A 23,881-nucleotide genomic window follows, 5' to 3' on the forward strand; every position below is an offset into this window, starting at 1 on the left:
GGAACAGCTGCATGAATTCTGAAGAGCTTCCACGATTAGGTTTGCCATTGTTTCATCAAAGAAGTGAAAACCAAAAAACTCTAGTTGCTGGAAATTTGAAAAAAAAGATGGAAAATGCTGAAAATACTCAGCAAGTCAGGCAGCATCTGTTAACTGTTCCTCTTGAATTCTACCTGACCTGCTGAATGTTCCCAGCATTTCCTGACTTTATCAAGGAAAGTTGGGATGGGTAACAAATGTGGCTGAGCCATTATTAACAATAATCCAAAAAGAAATAAATGGCACGTCGGTTCAATATTTGTCTGCAATGGAATCTATTTAGACAGAAAACAACAGGTAGAATGTCAGAATTTCTAGTGTTTTAATAGTACATTATTAGGATAGAATATGTTGAGCAAGAGTCGAAGTTGATATCTTCAGAGATTTGATCAGTTATCCCCTGCCTATATCAAGAGATAACACTAAGATTCATGATATTCAACAATGCATCATGGCATACACAAATGTGTTCTACAAACTCACATAGAGATCACATCATGACAAAAACAACAAATGCACTGCAAACTTTTCACCCACAGGCAATTGTACAGCTGCTTCTACAGCAGCTGAAGCAACAGAAAAGTAATTCAGGTTCATAAATTCGCTTGAAGCTGTTGCAGAAATTGGTCATGACTTAACAGAATGGCTGACTGGGCCAGAGAGATATCATAGATGCAGCTTTATCCGACATTAATCTTTTCACGTGTTATCCCCACATTGTATGCTAAGTTGCTCAGTTTGTTGTGGCAAGTTGCTTCTGCCTTCAAAAGTGATGCATCCAGCAATTTATATTGATTAAGATACCACTAAATTCAGTTTTACTGCTCACAGCAGTTCAGTGAGTTAAATCTTTTAAGTTGCAGATGGGACTTTACCGTGAGAACTGAAACAAAAGGTTTTGGTGCTCTGGATTAGTGGCCATCTGATATTGTATCAATTATTATATAAGATGAAAAATACTAACTAAGCTTATCTGAGCTCCAGATTTCATACTGTAAGCTCTGTGATAGTGGAACTAATTAATTAAATTTACCCATCTTTGAAGTAATAAATCAAAATCATCAAAACTTTTGTTCAAATGTTTTCATTAGGCAGACAACTCCGAAGGAAAATGCAATTTGGAAAATGCAGTTCAGAAAATAGAGCAATTGTGCATCTTACCAGATAAGTAAAATCATGATCATGCCAAGGAACAACATCATGGATAATTCCACTTTCGGAGAGTTGTTTCGTCGGTTGGCGCTAACGCTTGGGGTTGTACTGGTTAAATCTTCTGAAACTGTTGAAGTAATAAAAGATTTATTAAGGTCATAGCATTTTATCAATACATTACATTTGCCTTAGCTTAGTTTTTTTTGCATCTCAGTCAAACAGTCATGGCATAACTTCATCGTTGTTTGGTAATGCTAAACATGTGCACAAGTATCAGTTGCACATTCTGCTCCATTAACTTCAATCGTCATGGGTTTAGTATTGGCAACCAAAGACAGATTTCTCTCCCATAGGTTCAAGTCCTACTCCAGGGCCAGGATATATAACATAGACTTTCTGAAGTACTGACAGAGTGCTACACAGCCAGAAGTAGTCCTACTTGCAGCACCCTCTGTTCTAGTGAACATCAAAAATCCCAAGGTAGTACTTAAGAGAGAGCAGAGTATTCTGATCAACATTTCCCCCTCATCTAACAATATCAAAAATAGATTAAGTGATTATTTGTGGGACCTTGTGGGAAATGAAATGCTTACCTAATATTCATTGCATTTCCAAGTACATCAGGTGAACAGCTTTGAAATGTTTCTGAAGGATACGCTTAGACATTATATAAATTCAAGCTTTCCTTTCTTTTTCTCCTAGCATGCAGGTTTGCTAGATAGATAGAAGGAACTGAGAAAAAAATCTTCAATTTTATTATATCATTTCTATAAACTAAGCAACAATTGATGCCCCACATGAGAAACCAGGCTATTAGAGATACCCCTTAAAATCTTTTGAGCCTCTATCCTCTTGCTTCTTAGATCTAAGATTGCTTTTTTATGTATTTTGTAATTAACCAGAATTTTGCACAGAGGAAGTTTTTATCAAGGAATGACATACATTGCCTGAGTGATGTGACATATTTTAACAGCTAGCCTCATTAGCATTGCTCGTCAGCTGCTTTTCTGAAAGAGCAGGCAGCTTGCAACCTGCAAAAACTGCAAAGACAACCTGACCCTGCTAGGCTAAACCATGAGTTAGGTAAGTTACTGAGAACGGGAGAATTTTGCAGAGGAACGATGGAAGAAATTCAGGGCTGTATTGTCACAGACTTTTCAGGTGGGTTTCAAAAAAGCCCTCCTTCCCATCTGTGCTCTGGGCTCCACACAAAGGCACGTGTTAACTTTACCTGGCAGGACCTATAACGTGTGTCTGCCAAGTTTTAGTTCAAGTGGACTATCCATTTATTAAGCAGCTCAAATCACACCTGAGCCTTAATATTGCAATATTCTAACTTACACATTTATAATGCTCCACTTGAGGCAGGTAACCACCCAGAAGATTACAAGGTGGGAAATAAATGTTATGTGCTCCATCTAGAGTTTTATTCCTGCTCCTTTTCCTTTCCACCAAATAAATATTTGGTCGGTTTAAGTCTAATGTAATCAGGGTCGATCCTATTACAGCACATTCCAATGACAAACCATTATTGGGTAAAATCATAAGGTGGAACAGCACCAGGCCATGTAAAATATGAAATTCTGGGCATGTGTTGTTAGCTGGGATGGCAGGCATGATTCTCCAGTTGGTATTCAATGGTTCCTGCCAGGCAAGAATGGATGTGAACACTGGGTTAAAATGGGATCCATTATGATGTATCACAGTGCTTAGTCATCTCTTGGTGTTCAATGTCTAGGTTCATAGTGAGCAGTAATCCCTTGAACAAAGCAATGGAGGTAGCAAACCAGTCAATGACTTTAGAAGAAATGGGAAAAAAAAAGAGAAAATTGGCAACAACAAAAATTGACCTACGTGTTATTTGAACAGTATGATTATGGCTCCTTAGGAACTGATAAGAAAACTAGTTTTTAAAAAAATTGCTTCAGGGTAGATTCAAAGCCAGGGTCCAAAAATACAAACACATACACACACACATGCTTCTACATGCGTGTAAAAATATATTATTTGTGAATGACAATTTGCATGTAAGTGACTGAGATACACACATTGTAGTAGGATAAGTTCTCACTTTCTCAATAAAAGGACAATTTTAAAGACTTGGCCAAGTGTCTCCCATACTTCAGCATCACAAGACTTTCAAAGTTGTGAGGCATACAAATCAAAAAAAAAACTGGACAGCTATGTTAGGGCATACCATTGGTAGTTTTTTCTTTAGGCTTGTAGTCTGATGTAAATGCAGTCCATGGTGTTGCATGTACAGCCTTACTCCATTCACTCCAGGTACCAATCTCACTGTCCTTAGCAGCAACTTGTATAATGTGTTCCTTCCCTTCATATGCATCAGTGATTGTATGAAATGGAACATCAGTCACCTCGACCTAGGAACAACAGAAACGGATCATCAGACAACTATTAACAAATAACGGTGGAAAGAAACAAGGCAACCACAAAACCTACCTCATTGTCACCACTTTTAGAATTGTTTCACTCTTTTTAAATATCAATTCCTCCATATTCCCTTGCAGTAATCCAGATGTCAATGTATAAAAATTGACTCCACCCTATTTATTGTGTATGCTTCAAACTATTGCAACTAGCAGTGGCATAGTAAGGCCGCAATTATTTCATCTCTTATTTACTTCAAACTACATGACACCTAGCATTTAAATTCTTCTTCACCAAATGGGCTTCACAACCTCAAGAATGAAAATATGGAGCGAACCAACCATTTAAGTGCCAATTTTACTGGTTCACCCAGTAAAATTGCCCAAGTACTACAAGATCAATAAATTACAATTAATTAATTAAAATTAATAAATTACTATATTCAAAGTTTTAAAAGTAAGAAAATTATTCTAATTTTTACCACAGAAAGAAAATAGAAATTACCATGGGAAAGTTAGCTATACTTTGGATATATGATTAAATTCAAAACCAACAAAAGCCAACTGATCACATGACCATATTGAAACTGCTAAAATAACCTTCATAATCAATAGGAACAGTGGAAACTTGGCTCAATGCCAAGTCTCTCTTCTGCTCAGATATCTTAGAAGATGTGCATTTCTACAGGAAATCATTATTCCCAAAGCAGCAAAGCTTGATTTTAGCCTGACTCGGCAGAAGTTGAGAGTTTCAGATAAGCTTAGATTTCCGGTCCAGATTTATACTTATCCTTCATGGAGAGAAACAAGCTATAGAATATATGGAAATAAAAGCAGAAAATGCTAGAAACATAAATCAAATAAATCTGCATCTGACTTTTAAAAAGAGGTTCATTAATTATTCCAGGGTGACACTTCAGCTAAAGTCTTCTGCAGAAAGATTACAATTATTCATGCCAAAGGCTGTATCCAGTAGGATCAGTATAAAATCTTTCAGAATACTCCTGATAAGTTGCTCAGGTCATGACAGATTGTTAGATCTGGCAAAAGAAAAATAATTTGGACACAGATGAGGATGGGGTATGAGGGAAGACATTGGGGATGAGAGTTGTGAAACAGCCTTAAGGAAAACACAATTCAAGGATAATTTGTAATAAGCACTTGGATAATTAAATATGACAATGAATTTACTCTTGATATTGCCTCAATATTAAAATAAAATGGACAATGTTGTGCAAATGCTGCATGATCCTCTTGGCATGTAAATAAATGCACAATAAATAAATAAGTACTTTGATAGATCAATTGTTATTTGTGTTGAGAATCCGCTATGTTCTTGGTTAGTGCAATGAAACTAAGGCAGGTTAATTTAAAATTAAGCATTGGGAACCCAGATGTGGATGCATGGATAGGCTGAGAAAGCAGCTGCAGAAAAAACTAATTTAATTTACGGAAATCACTATAGCTGTAGCCAAGCACAACACTTGGTAATTGGGTTCATCTTTAACAGTTAAAAGTACATTCACTATCTTCATGACACATGGAAAATAATTCCAATTCCTAATCCATTGATGTATCCAGACAGATTAATCTTATAGTAAAATCCATTTCCGACAGGATTGCTGAGGTTGAGTTTGTCATAATCTGGTTTAGGTTTTAAAAAGCACAATACCCAGCCTGAACAAAATTATAATCAAATGCTCCAGACATTTAAGAGGAGAAATATATTTAAGATATTGTCTAACTTTTTTTTGATAAAATAGCAATTTCAATTATACATATATCATTATTTTAAATCAATGTCAATGAGTCATTGCATTAAGATAGCTTACCCAATAGTTTAATCGATAAATGCACTTTCTGTTTTGATTTCTCTCAGAACCAAATCATTACTCATGATTGGACAGAGCTTCTAATGGCTTCATAAATGCTCTAAGTCATACAAACAAAAAGGATCAGGCTTTTGCAGAACTAGTTGATCTTAGCTACAGCACCACCTAGTAGACTACAATTCCTTCGGTATGTACAAAGGAAAATAAATCATTTTGAGGTTTTATTCTTTATTATCTTCTGGTGACTCCAGATGTAGACGTAGGATAAGAGTTAGCAGGGTAAGTGGTGTCATCAATAAATAGCATTCCAAAGGTTAGCTTTCCGAATTTCATTCTCAGGATATGGACATTGCCGAAAAGAGCAGCATTATTCCATGAGCCTTGTTCTCATGCAGCTCCCGTGGTGAATGAATGTACTCACACCATACTGCCAAGGAGGGAGCTCCAGGACTTTGGCTCAGCAAACATGAAGGAAGGGTGATACATGCCCAGGATATAATAATCCCTGAAGCGGAGGGGACCTTAAGGGATGATGATGCTTTTATTCTTTTAAGTGGTGACAAACTCTTGCTGAAAGATGCAGGTAAAGAACTCATGGCCATATAGTTTATCCTGTAGATAGCTTATACTGAAACCATGAGATGTAGAGTATGAATGTTTAGCCCAGAGAATGAATTGCAGTCAATTAATACAAGCTCCTGGATGATGCAACCTGCATTTAGGCAGATGGGAAATATTTCATTGCCAAAAGTTGTGAGGCACTCACCATAGAATAGAGTCATAGAGTTGTACAGCATAGAAACAGGTGCTTTGGCCCATCACGTTGTTGCTGACCATCATGCTAATCTATACTGCCTATCTATACTAATCTTAATTACCTGCCTTAATTCCATATGCCGATATACCTTAGTCTTTTAAGGACCTGTCCAAATGGCTCTTAAATGTTGTTACTGTTCCTGCCTCCATTACCTCCTCTGGCAGCTCATTCCAGATATCAACTACATTTTATGTGAAAAATTTACCCCTCAGATCTCCATTAAACCTCCTTCCTCTTACCTTCAATTTATTGCCCTCTATTTTTAGCCCCCAACCATGGGAAACAGACTCTGGCTCTCAACCTTATCTATGCATCTAAAGTTGGTGAATTGATTTATTATTGTCATATGTACCATGTGAAAAACTTTGTTTTAACTGCCATCCATACAGATCATTTCATCACAACAGTACATCAGGGTAGTACAAGGGAAAAGCAACGACAGAATGCAGAATATATTGTTACAGTTACAGAGAAAGTGCAGTGCAGGAAGACAATAAGGTGCAAGGCCATGACGAGATAGATTGTGAGGTCAAGAGTCCATCTCATCGTACAAGAGGTCCATTCAATAGTCTTATAACAGTGGCGTAAAACCTGTCCTTTAGTTGGTGGCATGCGCTTTCAGGCTTTTGTACCTTCTACCTGATGGGAGAGGGGAGAAGGGAGAATATCCAGGGTGGGTGGGGTCTGATTATGCTGGCTGCTTTACCGAGGCAGTGAGAAGTGTAGACAGAGTCCATGGAGGGGAGACAAGCCATATAACTTCTCAACCTCCTTTGCTCCAGGGAAAACAGATCCAACCTATCCAATCTCTTCTTATGACTCAAGCCCACCAATCTAGGCAACATCCTGTTGAATCTTTTCTAGTTAATCATACCTTTCCCAACTTCTGACCTGCTCCAGTAGCCCTGACATTGATATGGCTGATCCATTTGACTGTTTGGTTAATGGCAATGGTAACGGGCTTTGATGGGCGAGAACTAAACAATGGTAAAACTGGTTAGGTTTTTGTTTATTGAGATGATTATTGGTTGACGCCTGTATAGTACAAATATTACTTCCCATTTATCAAACCAAATGCGTGTATCATCTGGATCCTGTAATTTTAAATGATCAGTCATCAATGAATTGCCCTTTAACTGACCTAACAGAAGACAAATTTCATTGGGATACAACTGAGGATAGTTGGACAACAGGCAGTTGTCCTGAGGAACAACAGCAATGTGATTTTGGGGATGATATCATTTGCTGCCCACAATCATTCTCCTTTATGCTAGATATAACTTTAGAATGAGAAAAGAGCTAAGAGTATTTGTACCATTGCCGTTACAAAGACATTCAGTATTATGATACATTTATGATACATTTAATTCCATTTATGCCACTGTATTGCTGATTTGCAAAGAAATAATGAGAATTTGCTGGACTCTTTCTTTTAAAGCATAAGCCCAGAAGTTTCAACAGCAAGGGAGGATTGCAACTCTCCACTTTAATTCCACCACAATTATCTCCCACGTATATCTGTTGCCCAGTAGTGGGAACGACAACCCAATGGGCTAGGGGATCCAAAGATGGGAAGTTAGGTGTTGTTGCAGCCCCAGTGATAGAGCCAAAGACAGAATCCTGCTTGGTTTCTTTCTGCTGAAGCTCACTTTGCACCTATGCCTATATTGAGACAGTGCCATCTCTGGTGGGATTTAGTAGAGAGTTCACCCAGCCACCAAGCTCATTAGACATTGTGAAAGCGAGCAGGAGAAGCCCCTCCTCAGAATCTTTTCATTTCATATTCCACAAGCCAGAAACTCATTGGAGATGAGTTTTCCACAACTTCCAATCCTTCTATCACCATTACATGTGATTTGCACTTTGGTAAAGAGCAGAACTTCTAGGCTTGAATCTTTTCAAGCTGTTTAATTTTCAGCTTTATTCATATAAAACGTACAACTGGCATGAATATAATGGTGATCAAAGCATTATATAAAAAGGATTGCAAAAGAAAATAATAAAAATTAAAATTATGTAGGGCTATATTTTTTCTAGATGCCTCTCACTAGTGAACAGAAAAATCAGGACAGTTACTATCTGATTGCTGACCAGTGACCTTTATTGGCATGTGTGCACATCAGGGAAGGGCAAGGCTGAGATTTTCTTTGTTGCCTTTTGTATTATAATAGCAACTTGTCCCACAACTTGTTCAAACATTAAGAATATTTAGAACATAGAACATAGAACATAGAAAAACTACTGCACAATTCAGGCCATTCAGCCCACAAAGCTGTGCCGAACATGTCCCTACTCTAGAAATTACTAGGCTTACCCATAGCCCTCTATTTTATTCAGCTCCATGTACCTATCTAACAGTCTCTTGAAAGACCCTATCGTATCCGCCTCCACCACCATTTCTGGCAGCCCATTCCACGCACTCACCACTCTCTGAGTAAAAAACTTACCCTTGACATCTCCTCTATATCTACTCCCCAGCACCTTAAACCTGTGTCCTCTTGTGGCCACCAATTCAGCCCTGGGGAAAAGCCTCTGACTATCTACCCTATCAATACCTCTCATCATCTTATACACCTCTATCAGGTCCCCCCTCATCCTCCGTCTCTCCAAGGAGAAAAGGCCGAGTTCCCTCAACCTGCTTTCATAAGGCATGCTCCGCATTCCAGGCAGCATCCTTGTAAATCTCCTCTGCACCCTCTCTACGGCTTCCACATCTTTCCTGTAGTGAGGCGACCAGAACTGAGCACAATACTCCAAGTGGGGTCTGACCAGGGACCTATATAGCTGCAACAATACCTCTCGGCTCCTAAATTCAATTCCCCAATCGATGAAGGACAATACACCATATGCCTTCTTAACCACAGAGTCAACCTGCACAGCTGCTTTGAGCGTCCTATGGACTCGGACCCCAAGATCCCTCTGATCTTCCACACTGCCAAGAGTCCTACTATTAATACTATATTCCGCCAACATATTTGACCTACCAAAATGAACCACTTCACACTTATCTGGGTTGAACTGCATCTGCCACTTCTCAGCCCAACTCTTGCATCCTATCTACGTCCCTCTGTAACCTCTGACAGCCCTCCAAACTATCCACAACACCCCCAACCTTCATGTCATCCGCAAACTTACTAACCCACCTCTCCACTTCCTCATCCAGGTTGTTTATAAAAATCACAAAGAGTGAAATATCAGATTTATGATACGATTTATGATATGGTGAAATATCAGATAGAAGCTGATTACTGTTCAAACAAATGTAGTCCAATAAGAGGCAAAATTTTCACAGGAGAGGAGAAATATTAAAACAAAAGGGATTGGGAAAAAATAAATAAAGGAAACCTGGAATAAAATTAAAACACATTGGAAGTCTACAACAAATCAATCTTCATTTTGTGTGTGAATCTGCATTCTGTTAGTGCTGGGATAGGAGCTGGTCAATAGAATTTTCACACGTGACTTAGAATAGCCATAAGAAGGCAGGTCTTCCCTTTGGTTGTAGAAGAAACATCATTAGAAGGTCAGACTCAGAAATGACAGACTTCAAAAAGTCAGGCTTATGTGATTGTGATTGTGTAAAATCAAATTGGGTCAATAATGATTCCAACACCCCCAACACATCTCTCTTAATTATCATTTTCATCAAATTCAATCCCTTTAACTCTAATGGAAATAGAGATATATGACAATTATTTGAATTGGAATTACCCATTTTATGCCAACAGCTATAATTAGTATTACCCCCAAGTGGAAGAAAGTTTCAGGATGGCAAATTACTTCAATAAAATACAATATAGCTTAATCACTCCCAGTGGGACAAAGACCTCAATATATTAAATCCTCCTCAACTCAAATTTAGCTGCAGAATTGAGAGTGGTGGGGAACAATCAAAAACTTCCAATTGGGGATTACAGAGAAATTGAATCAAAAGGACTTATACCAGAGATAAATGAAAACAGAACATGTAAAATTCAGATTGTTTTTGTGCTGTACAAAGGACAGACTTTAATAGACTTCAAATTGGACTCTCACAGGAAGGTCCTCCCTTCAGAGCTGTGACAGCAGGTTTCCATCAAAATTTGGTAGTGCAGACCACTGCTATAATGTGCATCAATTTAAAATGGAGCAAAAATTAATGGGTGGAAAATTGGCTGGGTCCTGTTCCTAGTGTGACACCTTCCCTGAGCATTGTTCCTCTTTATGCTTCATTAGGGAGATTGTTTTAATCCAGGTTTCATTGGAGCTCCTTGTGCAGCATTCCTGGTTCACTAAGATTGCAGGACTTCTACTGTACTTATGACAAAAGTATAGCTCTGGTGGTAGCAGCTCCAAGGGCTTCATGTCCAAATGAAACATACAAAAATATGCCCAAACAAATCAGGGACAACATTTAATTTTAAGAACACTATGATGGAGAAAATGTTCTTAAACTCAGTGCAATTACCTGTCATATAATTTTGGGTATTCTATGACATATTCAAATATTTGAAAGCAGCATTGTAAATGCACGGAGTCTAAGGGCTAATGTATTCTGATTCTTCAAAGAAAGTGAAGGACATGCTTAGTTGACATTATGATTAATGTAGAGGGGTCACGTTTGCTGGGTGAATGGATGAAGGACTTTTTCACCCTGTCCTTAATCAGTTCATCCATTTTCAAAAAAACAAGGTGAACAAAAGTTCACTGCAGTCAGGGGTCATACTTGAATGCAACATTCTTGTTGTTCCAAGATTAAAAATGTGTTTTTCTCTTGCAGGTACCATGAGCTGAGAGGCAGTTGTGCCTCTGTTCAAATGCCGTGAGAACTCGGTGTGATCTGAATCGAGAATAGGGTCAACTTAAAGGCAATAATGTAAGAAAAAAAATTAAACTTCTTGAACATGGCAATATTAATTAAAAACAGGCAGGAAAGAAGATTACTGCTGAAATACTCAAGATTATCTGACCCCATCTGTTTGGTGTTAATTAACCATTTCACCAGGACCTCCAACATCTGAATACCTAGGGACAGGACTAAATGTAAAATAAACTCTCAGCGTTACTTCATTTTACATTATGCTATCTTTTTATAGTATAAGTTATTTTTGTGCTAGCATTAATTTCATTGCATTTTATGTTAGAATTAAATCCAAATATGGATGTGAGTAAGAAAGCCGTAGTATCCTGATAATGTTCAAACATATGGGTGCTGCTGAGAGAATTTTTCACCTCCAACTTTCTCCCTCCCCCCAACTCAGTTATATGGGTGAATTGTATCTATTTAACCATAATCAGAAAGAGTTACCAGACTGAAAATGGTAGGGGAGAAAAGAAAACAAAAGCTGTGATTGGTCAGGAGAGGGATGGAGAATGGGTAGTAAATCAAATAGGACATGGGAGTGATCTACTCATTGCTTCAGTATCTCTGACTTAGGAAAGGAAAGAACAAAACTATACTATATCAACATGCTGAAATTGTGTGAAAGCCCTGACACTTTTGGAAATAAATGCTGCTCTACCATGCGATTTGTAAGCTGGGGTACTGTCAGGAAGAGCTGAACAACTTCTTAAAATAGGCCAATAGTTTTCATGAAATGACAATATGGTTGGTGTGCATTTCCTTGCAGCAATTGTTTTACGTAACTGTATAGCTTCTACCAAATATCAGGATTTATGGAATTAGTCAAGAGTGTTCTGCTATTATTTGACTGAAATGTTGTCATTTCTATCCCTCTTGTGACTATAGTTTGGCCCATGTAATGGATAATCCAGTCAATTCTCAATTAAGCATTCCTAAACTCTTAAAACAGGGAGATATTTTGAGATATTTTAGATGGTTTACATAGGGGATCGGTTGTGTTTTCACCTGACTATACTATTGGAAGCATGTGGCCCACATCCAACACCAGAATCAGGTTAACAAAAAAATAAGGTTAATAAAACCGTATTGTTCTGGTTATTAAATGAGGTGGTTATTTGTTAACCTTATTCTTTCTACCGTTGTGAGATACTGTTGGAAGAAGGCCATGTGCCTCCAGGGCAACAATTTTTTTGAGAGGGAAATGTTTGGATATAAGCTTGCCAGACTGAGCAAAAATACTTCAAAAGGTCTCTTTTTCAAAAAAGAATTTCACAATAAGGTTCAAATAGAAACATAATTACTTCCATTAATCAACAATTGGATGAAACAAATGCAAAAAGAGAAAGGTTTCATTGGAATAAAAATCTCTAAAGCGCAGAGTATGAGCGAAGTGTATTGCTAGCCTTGCAACAGTTTTGCTATATCCTAATATCTTAACAAAAATGTATGTATAAGTTCAAGTAATTGTTTAATGCTTGCTGAATTGCAGAAGGACAAAGCAGCAAGCATGAGAGAATACCGTAACCGCTCGAGGTTGCCTTCCAAGTCACATAACACGATGGCTGGAAGAAGATCCCTGGCAACTCTGCCAAGTTCTCAATGACCATTAGGGATAGGCAATAAATATATGCTTACCAATGAATGCTCACATCCTACAAATAAAAGTCTGATTGTCACTGAAAGAACATTGCTGCGGTGGAATTGTAAACATTTTCTTTCTTCTCCCAAGTTTGTTCCTTTTTTTACTGATTCATACTGGGGTGCACAGAACTACAGTGCACAGAAGGAAACCATTTGGCCCATTGTGCCTGTGCCAGCTCTTTGAAAGTCTCATTAATCTGGTCTTTCCCCAGAGCCCTGCAATTCTTTCCACTTCAACTTTTAGAGTATTTATTCAATTCCCCTTTGATAGATACTATTGAATCTTATCCACCACCTTTTCAGATCTGTCCTCACTGGGTAAAAAAAAATCTTTCTCTCCAATCTGATTACTTTGGCAATTGACTTAATTGGTTACCAATTCTCCTGATAACAGAAATTGCCTCAATTATTCCAACAAAATCTCTGAATTTCAAAAACATCAATTAAATCTCCTCTTAAAATAACATGTACAAGTGAACATAAATCCTGCCCCTTTGCATTTTTTTCCAATAATTTCTCTATTATTTATGTAAGGCTCAACAGTCTATGGTTTTCTGGCTTATCCCTACTGCCTTTTTTCAACAAGGAAACAACATTAGCTATCCTCTAGTCTTCTGGTACCTCACCCATGGTACTTGTATCTTCATTAGAGCCCCAGCAATCTCCTCCCTTGCTTCTCACAACATCATAAGATAGATCCTGTCAGGGCCTAGGGGTTTATTCACATTAATGTGTACCAGATCTTTAACTCTTCTTTCTTCATGACGCAGACATACTGATTTGTACTTTTACTATCTATCCTATCTATATCTCTCATAATTTAGTATACCTCTATTAGGCCCCCCATCCACTCCAAGAAAAACCTCTGTGCTTGATGATATAATAAATGACAAAAGGTTAAGTAAATTCAACATCATTCAACTTTCATGCATGTCATTTCACAGCTGAGATCATAAACACTGATCAGAAACAAATTACCTTTTCATCTTCCTAGTTTAAGAGAAACCACAATTAGGATGCTAACTGCATCCAACCAACTTTAGTCAGTTTACACAAGATGACAGGTACATGGATGGTCATTCTCACCTGCAACCAGTCATGGATGCAAAATGAAAAATACTTAATTATGCTCAAAGGGAAGAGCAGAAGATTATATCACTTGATTTGCTTTTAATCTAATCCAGTAGTATCTCAGACTAAGGAAAGACTTTTATCCAGACTGATCAAAATCCATCCTTCCTTGTCACTTTATGTAACCTACACATAAGGAGCTCATCCTTTTCTCTCTATTTCTGGTATCTTGTGGAAAGTGTATTAACTGCAGAAGTGATAAGGTCATGAGCAAGATAAAAAACAAAATGATCAAACCATCAGGGATGCAGTCCCACAATGGACATTTGACATTAAAGACAGAAACTAACAGGAAGATAATCCAAGTGCTCTATCATTTTGTGCATGGACATATCATTTTCAGAAAATAAAGTGGAATAAGATACTCTCAGTACTTCAGAAGGAGATTATATGTAGGAAATACAAGATGATAAAAAAAACAAAGATGTGTGTGATCCAGAACTGATTTGTTTGGTTCCAAATACTAACCCCAGAAGATGAAGGAGTTGCTTTCACCTGTAACCCGTCTCCAACTTCTTTACTTAATACAATGGAATAAGATAATTGAGGGAGGAGATAGAGGAAGAGAGGAACTAAATCTGACAAACTATCTTGAGAGAGGTGACAAACTATCTTGAGAGAGAGCAGATCAATGCCATTGGCATGGGATCCATTACTTGACTAGCCAAAAACTTTGAAAGTAGAAATTTTGTCCTTCCTTCAGCTATAACTTGAAAATATCACCAGCTGAGGTTTAGCTTCTCATTTATCAGTGTTTGAAATCCCTTTCAGTGAAGAGGAAAGATTATCACCTTAATTGTCCATTATCACCTTCCTTAGACAGGGAGGTGATAATGGGCAATGAAGGAGTTGTTTTCATCTGTAACCCGTCTCCAATATCTTTACTTAATATAATGGAATAAGATAATTGAGGGAGGGGATAGAGGAAGAGAGGAACAAAATGGGCTCATAATGAATGCACAATCCATTTTACACCATGGCCTATTGCCTTTTCTACTAACCTGATAGAAAAGGTAATCAGGTGTGATGTAAAATGGGATCCTGATTCACCATCGTGAGTCATGGCTCACATCCAGGATGGGGGATGGGGAAATTATTTCCAGCCATTAGTCATCCATTACTTCTCTCAGCCCCTCACAACATCTGCTTTTTCAAAATTATTTTATGAATTAATATACATTTAAAGGCTTTAGCTAAAAATTGATTGACTTTATTTAAATATATAAAACTATGTATGTCTGTAACAGTGCAGTTGCACATATATATGGTACAGCAACTGAGAAAAGGAAGTGGGCTGATTTATACTTCAACATCATAAAAAGTAGTGATGGATATTCAAAAAGTTCTGTAGATTTCCTAGTCATGAGTGAAATTAACTGAGAATTTTTGAACCAGGAAAGAGTATTTAAAATTTCAGGGATGAGTTCCATTGGATTGAAGAGGAAGAGATCGTGAACTTGCTACCACAGTAACATTCACCCTACAGACCACTGATAAATCAGAACAACACTTGCTACTGCATCAGCGTGGTAGAAATGTATATTAATCTGATTAAGGTCAAGGATATATCCTTGAATTTTCCCTCAACCTTCCTGGCATTGGTTAATGTCACGGAGGTTGATTTCAAGATGAGATAGCATGGTGAATTCTGGCTGCAACAAATATGCCTGCCACATATGACATTGGATTCTTTGCTGGAGACTCTTCTGTCACAATGGAGGGTCATAGACAGAAAAAGCACTTACTTCCCTTGTCAATGTGGCCAGAATGGGCAAAACCCAGCATAAATAGGTTATGCATAAAATTTATTCTCACCCATTCATCCAGGTGACCACAATTCCTCCCCCAACAAGAGCTACAATTTCTGGGCTGCATTTCTGGGCAGAACTACCCTTGGATTTGTACAATTTTGAGCATAATTTGAAAGCAAAATGAATAAAGAATTTACCAAAACTTTGCGAAAGGTAATAACCTCCATTTTTACCTAAGAAATGTGTTGAACTGAGGGATGAGAGATGAGGTTAAAAGTAATGACTTACATTTAATCACTACCAATGTGAATTTGTTACCATAATTATTGTGGTGTAAATAGTTTTTATTGAGATGGATTTCATTTTTGCATTTATTAACCAGGAAAGAACATAAATTAGAGACACAAGAGACTGCAAATGCTGGAATCTGTAGCAACACTAATGCTGAAGGAACTCAGCGGGTCAGGCAGCATTTACGGAGGGAAATGGGTAGTCAACATTTTGGGTCAAGACCCATCATCGAAAGAACATCAACCAATTTGCTATTCTCAAGTTTTGAGTTTTTAAATAATATTGCAACTGATCTTATGTAATTCATGTTTTATGAAGCTATCTTCAGAATAATAAATAATGACAGTAAAGCTGACCACAATTGATCACAATTTGTATTCAGACCCATCCACTTTACAACTGTTCTGAAAGTTATTAAGCTGAAACCAAAATTAAAAGTTGTTAAAGTAACCATGTATTTATGTAGCATTCTATGGAAGTTGCAATGGACTTTAGAATCCATGACTTTCAGCTGTGATATTTATTCATTTTTTCCCCCAAGGAACCAGTCAAAGGATAATTAACTCAATGTTTGTAAAGGGTCTATTAGAAACTCACGAGGCAGTGAGCTTTGGTTTTCATCGCCATTAGCCCTGCTTCCCGACCATTATCTTTCCCTGACCATTGCCTTTCCCTGACTTGCCCTGTTGCCACATTCCAAGAATTCAGCAGTGAAGCACTTTCTACTGCTCTCACTCTCTAAAGCCTAGGTTCATAAACTCAAATGCCCCACCTCTACTATTTATCCTAATTATAAGAAATAATTAGGATTTGCAGATTAGCAGAAAAATTAGCAACAAAAACAATTCTGTCCATCCCTAAAATATCAACAAAAAGCTTAGCTTGGCATGTAATAAAAGGCAAATTTGACTTATTCAGTCTGTGTAAAGCAATAGCTACAATTATGTATCTCATGATCCAAACCATTATTGTTAAAGTGTAATGTTACCAAGTAATTAATTTTGATGGGTACTTTGAAATATGTTATAAAGCAACATCAGTGCATTCTATTGTGCCTCCAAGTTTATTCCTTTGATTTCAGAGGTAATATGCTATGATATAGCATGTTTAGTGCGACTGAGTCGGTATGAATTTCTAGGGACCTATCCTTCGACTCATCATCAACAATTCCATGGGAGAACCGCTGTTAAAAGTCTTGCTTTCTTCTTCTTAGGCAGTCCCTCAGGGTCAAGGATGACCAGTTCCCACAGTTCTGTGAGTTCTGTTGTGGCTGATGATGCCTATAAGGGATCCTATAAAGGATCTGAGGAATGATAGAGAAGGAGAAGGAATTGGTATTAAATGAGATACAGGAAAAGAGATTAAAGCTGGATTAAGAAAGGAGGAAGAAGTGGTGAAAAGAAAAAGTAAAATAAAACACATGTATAATGTGAAATGTTTAAAAGAGGAATTCAGCACACGCAGAAATGGGATTGAACCTTTTTAGATAAGATAAGATATCTTTATTAGTCACATGTACATCGAAACACACAGTGAAATACATCTTTTGCGTTGAGTGTTCTGGGTGCAGCCCGCAATTGTCAGCATGCTTCCGGTGCCAACATAGCATGCCCACAACTTCCTAATCCATACGTCTTTGGAATGCAGGAGGAAACCGGAGCACCTAAAGGAAACCCATGCAGACACGGGGAGAACACACAAACACCTTACAGACAGCGGCCGGAATTGAACCCGGGTTGCTGGTGCTGCAATAGCATTACGCTAACCGCATCACTACTGTGAAGTTGGATTCTTCCTCCATTGTAAAAATGGTTACAAGGTTTTCACTTAATATATGTATTCATATTTTTGTATTTTTTCAGTATTTGGGGTCTGGGTATTAATGGCAAGGCAAGCTCATTCATAATTGCCCTTGAGAACATGATGTTGAACACCATCTTGAACCACTGTAATCATCCTGGTGAAGGTACTCCCACTATGTTGCTGGGTATGGAGTTTCAGGATTTAGACTCAAAACAATGAAAATAGTAATGTATTTCCAAATTGCAAAAAGCTAGAATGCAGGTACAGCAATTAATATGAAAATCTAACAAAATATTATTGTTCATTGTTTGGAGAATTGAATACAAATAGAGGGAAGTTGTGCTTCAGTCATATAGGGCATTGGTGAAACCACAGCTGGAGTATTAATACTCCTTGTTTAAGGAAGGATGTTGCAAGCAATTTAGACCGAAATGTCAACTGTTTATTTCCCTCCATAGATGCTGCCTGACCCGAGTTCCTCTAGCACTTTTTGTGTCGGAGAAGGTTTACTAGCCTAAATTGGGAAGGTTGTCTTATGAGTAGAGGTTGGCTCGACTAGGATTGTATCTACTTGGAGTTTTAAAAAAGTGAGAAGAAACTTGATTGAAACATATTAAATCCTAGGGAGTGTTGATGTGAAAAGGACCTTCCCTCTTGTGGGAGAATTTGGAACTCCAGATCACCATTGCCTGTGGCCATACCAGCCTGAAACGCCCAACCTCATCTGATCGTGGAAGCTAAGCAGGCTCAAACCTGGTTAGCACTTGGATGGGAGAGTGTCTGGGAATACCAAGTGCCATAGACTTTGGCAGGCACAGTAGTGTAGTGGTTAGCATGACGCTATTACAGCGCCAGCGACCCTAGGTCAATTTTGGCCACTGTCTGTAAGGAGTTTGTGTGTTTTCCCCGTGACTGCGTGGGTTTCCTCCGGGTGCTCCGGTTTCTTCCCACATTCTAAAGATGTACACGTTAGGAAGATGTGGGCATGCTATGTTGGCGCCAGAAGTGTGGCGACACTTGCAGGCTGCCCCAGAACACTCTACACAAAAGATGCATTTCATTGCGTGTTTCGATGTACATGTGACTCATCAAGTTATCTTGTATTTAAAAAGGGGTTTCCCATTTAAGGTAGAAATGAGGCAAGATACTTTCTCTTAGATTGTTGCGACTTGTTAGATCTTCCTCAAAGTGTGGTGGAAAGTCTTTGAATATGTTTAAGGTTGAGTATAACCAAGGGAATGAAAGGTTACCATTGGGTAGACAGGAATGTAGAGTTGAGGATACAATATGATCAGCCCTGATATTGTTGAAGGACAGAACAGGCTGAGTGACCTACTCCTGATCCTAAGTCATATGTTTGTATACAGGCCATCCTCAGGTTACAACCACCCAACTTAGGGACACCACTACATAGGAATGAGCTCCCATGACATTATTAAATTCAAAAGCCTGACATACATACATACATTCGTTCCTAAGAGTGACAGAACTAGTTTTCTCTCTCTCTTCACCTTCAGTAATTTCTTATCAGTCTCTTGATGCCATTCAATACAATACTGTGGAGGTACGGTTACCATATTGAGTGATTCTCATGTATTTTCCAACTTATGGACAAAATCAACTTAAGCAGATTTGTTAAAACAGAATCCGTTCATTACTCAGGGAAGGTCTGTATTCATATAGTGTTCCCATGTACTGGCAGCCCTTATCCATCTTGACGGTAAAGGTTTGGGAGTTGGAATAAAATAAGCACTTAACAACAGTGCATTTTGTAGATGGTGCACAGTGCAACCATATACCACTGTGATGGAGGGAATGGATATTTACAAGTACCAGACAAGCAGGTTGCTTTGTTTTGGATTGTGACAAACTTCTTGAGTCTTGTTGGAGCTGCACCCACCCAGGCGAGCGTAGAGTATTCAATGACATTCCCAATTTGTGCCTTGTTGATAATAGAAAGGTTTTGGGTTGTCAGGAGGTGAGTTACTTACTGTAGAATCCCCAGATTCTGACCTGCTCGTATAGCAACAGTATTTATGTGACTGGTCTATTTCAGGTCAGTGGTGATCCCCAGGATGTTCATAATAGGAGACTCAGTGATGGTAATCTGCTTGAATGTCAAGGGTTGATAAATGTCCTGGGGCTGGGATGATTGATCTCCAAGAATCAATACTACTTTGCCTTGTACAAGGTATGACTTCAAACATTGGCATATTTTTCTTTAATGCTCATTGACTTCAGTTTTACCAAGGCTCCTTGATGCTGGAGCTGAGTGGCTTTGGCAAAATCCACTGTGTGCAATGGTGAATAGATCACTGCAGAACAAGTGATTGTTGTACGCTATGCTTTCATTTGTTTCTTGATATTATGTGGAGTGAATCAAGCCAACCTGCTACAGTGGTGATCTCAGGAGGAATCCAAGGTGTATCGACCTGTCTGCTCTTCTGACTGAACATGGTTGTAAATGCTTCAGTGTTGTCTTTAGCATTCAGATGCTGTGTCCTGCATTGCCAGCCTCACTCTCGTTCAAATAACAATGGTCCCATTGCTAATTGATCCACTTCTACATAACGTTCAACACAGACGTGTGCTGTGATCTCTGCCAGAGTGATGAGCCCATGTCTCACAGCATGGGACTTGGATCTGTGCATGTGATGAGGGAATGTAAGGGGATAGTTTGACATGCTGAAGATCTATGCTTTCAGTGTAACTTCTCTCCCCTTCACTCCCATCCCCATATTTCGCCCATCCCTGGGCCAGATTTTTCTGTAGCTACTCTGTGGCTGCTGTGGGGTTACTTTAAGGTCTCACAGCCTTCCCACAATAGACTATGCATTGTGAAAGCATTTGTCTATAACACCAAAAAGTGGTGAACTCAATTTCTAGGCAAGGACCTACAATTCCTTATTATGTTCAAATTGTCAGATTCACTGATGTATGATTTGCAAAATCTAATATCTTCCTTTTCTTAAATAATAGGACTACACAAACCAATTCATGGGAACCAATCTAAAACTGTGAGTTATTGAAATAAAAACCAGTGGCTCATATAAAACTCCCCTATTCCCTTAAATACTATGAGGTTAATGGCACTGTCTGAGGCACTATTACTTTTAAGTGCCTTAATCTTAGCTACAACCATTTCTACAGTACTTCTAATGAAGCAGTTTTAGCTACAAACCTGTTCTATAATCATGAGACTATGGCTGCATCTTCAGCCATAAATGTGAAATATGATGCCAATTATCTTTTTAAGTGCTCAGGCATATCTTTCAGTTCTTAGATAACCTGCCCTGACACATGGCTTAAAGGGACCACAGCAGTCTTTGGTTGTTCCCTTTACTTCTTGTGCAAGTAAAGAGTAATCTTGCTATCACACTAATGGTGCACTCTCCTTTTCTCTAATGTCATATTATCGTTCTTATTGCGGCTTTAATTATGCTCAGATTTTCTTTTAGTTATATTCTTGATGAAAGAATCAGAAAGAATTACTTTTGTGTTGGTTTCCTTACAAATATTTCAGGTTTGTTACTTAGACTTCATTTTGCTGTGAAGTCTTTTGTTTTTCCAAATCATATATGACTTCCCTATCTTTGAATGTTATTTTAAAAGTAATCTACTTTTCTTTTCCTGATATATCTGGTTCAATTATTCCCCCATGATTTACTATTTGCCCATCCCAAAGTCAAACATTGGGCACAATAATGTTAATTATTTCAGTAATGGAAATACAATAGTTATTCATTATTTATTCAAAGAAAGACTTGATAACAAAGTTATGTGTTACATCTAATAGGTTTTCCTTTATGCAAATCTTTCTAGCACAATGGAAATGAAACTAATTATTAGGAAAAATGACAAGGAGAGAACAAATACTTTCCTCACTCTGTTTATTGAGTACCTTAACACAGGACTGTTAAATCGCTCCTAAAATAACATTATAATATTATACTGTTTTTTTTTCCAATTTGTTCACATTCTCTTCTGTTCCTCTGGAGACCTTTTACCTTTGTGAAAATCAATCCTGGACTACCAATCCCTGCAATTGTTCTCTCTATCATAGTTATATCTTTTGTTAACAAAAAATAGCTATGGTCCTTCCTTGTAACACAACCTATCTTTGTGGAAACTTACATAAGCTCTATATTCAATTCATCCTTCTTAATCCAGTTAGATCCCAGTAGTTATTATTTCACCCTCATTTTCTTAGGGACCACATGCCCCTAATTTTTATGATACAACTCAGGCATTAATATAAACGTACTACACTGCAGGTTTCATGTGTCTTATGATTTATCCTATGTATTTATTGTAATCCCTGTAACTCATATTTGGTTTATCGGACTTACTAGTACTGAGCAGCTTAATCGCCAAGTCTTTCTGGAAAACATACATGGAGCAATGATTTTATATTATTATGTTTTTTTCCTTCATCTTAATCCTCTCTTTCCTTCACTTTCTTTGCTTTCTGTACGTGATTTTACAATGAACTAAATATTTTAATCTATATTTCCTGATTTAGCTGCTGTGAGGGAAATTTAATCCACAAAATTGGGTGCATTTAGGTCAGAAGTTTTTCGTCTTGGACCCCCAGACTAAACTGATTTCTTTGTCACAAATTGACCATGTCCCTTCACCAAATAGATGCTCCTCCAGCTCCATGAGTGATCTCCAACTCCCTAAATGGGCACATTGAGCAATCATCAGACCCCCTACATCTGTCCCTATATTTGTCAAAACACAACAGCACTTCCATTGGAAATCCTCCCCCTGCACATTCCACATCAATGTGTTCCTCGGTTAATATTCTTTAAAATGGTTAATTATAGTATAAATGTTGTGCTTTTCTTCCTCACACAATCTAGAGATGCCTTGTGGAGGATACCATGCTGAGAACTGTAAACTGCCTCTCAAAAGTGGAAAAAGTTGATGTGGGCAACTGCAAGTATTATTCACTTAGTGGGCAGGCACGGTAGTGTAGCGGTTAGCGTAATGCTTTACAGCGCCAGCAATCCGGGTTCAATTCTGGCTGCTGTCTGTAAGGAGTTTGTATGTTCTCCCCGTGTCTGTGTGGGTTTCCTCCCACATTCCAAAGACATACAGGTTAGGAGGTTGCGGGCATGCTATGTTGGTGCCAGAAGAGTGGCGACACTTGCAGGCTGCCCCCAGAACACTCTACACAAAAGATCCATTTCACTGTGTGTTTAGATGTACATGTGACTAATAAAGATATCTTTTAAAAAATCCAAGGTATGAATTAAAGGCTAACCTGCACGATTAACTTATCCAATTTTTGCACCTTATTTAGCTTCCATCATGGCCCCAATTTTCCCCATTGTAAATGCATTGGGCTGGATTTTTTTGGTTAAAATAAAGGTGAAACTATCATTCTGCAGTGTTACTAAAGTATGAATCATATATCAATCTTGATTGGTTGCATATACACAGCTAAGTTCCAAAAATTAGAATGTCATTGTCCAAGTTAGATTCTCTTCCAGATGTTCCGCAATTAACATACTTTGCTGAGCCGGCATCAAAGTGTAAATCAATCTGATAGATACCCATTGAGCTCAACAAAACAATATTTTTTTTAATCTCCATGCTAGGCTGTCCCAAATAACATCTCAAATAAATTATCCCATATAACACTGAACATTATCTTTCGTAAATGTGTAATAAAAAGAGGAAATGCTGGAAACACTTGGAAGTTCAAGCAGCATCTGTGGAAAGAGAAACAGAAGTAATGTTTAGGTCTGAGATTCTTCAATTAACAAGGGGTCGCAGACCTGCAACATTAATTCAGTTTCTCTTTCCATGATGCTGCCTGACCTGCTGGATGTTTTCAGCTTTTTCTCTTTTATTTCAGATTTCTAGCACCTGCAGTTTTTGTTTGATGATTTTCGTTTTGCAATTATGTTCCTTCAGATTGTGTTTATTATTAAGATTTCAAAAAACTTTTCAAAATTTTTCTTCCTGTTTCTTTTTTCTTTCATAATCTTTCCCTCTCTTTGTTTTGCTTTTTTTTTAACCTGATTTGGCATTGAATGAACTATTTGAATTTACACTTTCTTGTCGAGACTCAGCAATGCTCTATAATAATTAGTGAGCTAATTGATGAAGGAGATACACAGGTCCCCAATCCATTGAAATGAATTTCAAAATAACAGCAACATCCAGTGCAAAATTGCACAAGA

General features: G+C 37.9%; 1 protein-coding gene across 1 annotated transcript in view; it reads right to left on the reverse strand.

Moving 5' to 3' along the window:
* LOC127567310 (ciliary neurotrophic factor receptor subunit alpha-like) overlaps nt 1-23,881 on the reverse strand; it is a 233,514-nt gene that overhangs the window by 16,728 nt on the left and 192,905 nt on the right. The window contains exons 7-8 of the mRNA XM_052010049.1: nt 3,389-3,572; nt 1,201-1,318 (exon numbers count right to left, since the gene is read on the reverse strand). Of these exons, the coding sequence (XP_051866009.1) occupies nt 1,201-1,318; nt 3,389-3,572 (302 nt within the window). The remainder of the gene's footprint in view (nt 1-1,200; nt 1,319-3,388; nt 3,573-23,881) is intronic.

This window comes from Pristis pectinata, chromosome 2, assembly GCF_009764475.1.
Source record: "Pristis pectinata isolate sPriPec2 chromosome 2, sPriPec2.1.pri, whole genome shotgun sequence".
In the NCBI taxonomy this organism is placed as follows: Eukaryota; Metazoa; Chordata; class Chondrichthyes; order Rhinopristiformes; family Pristidae; genus Pristis; species Pristis pectinata.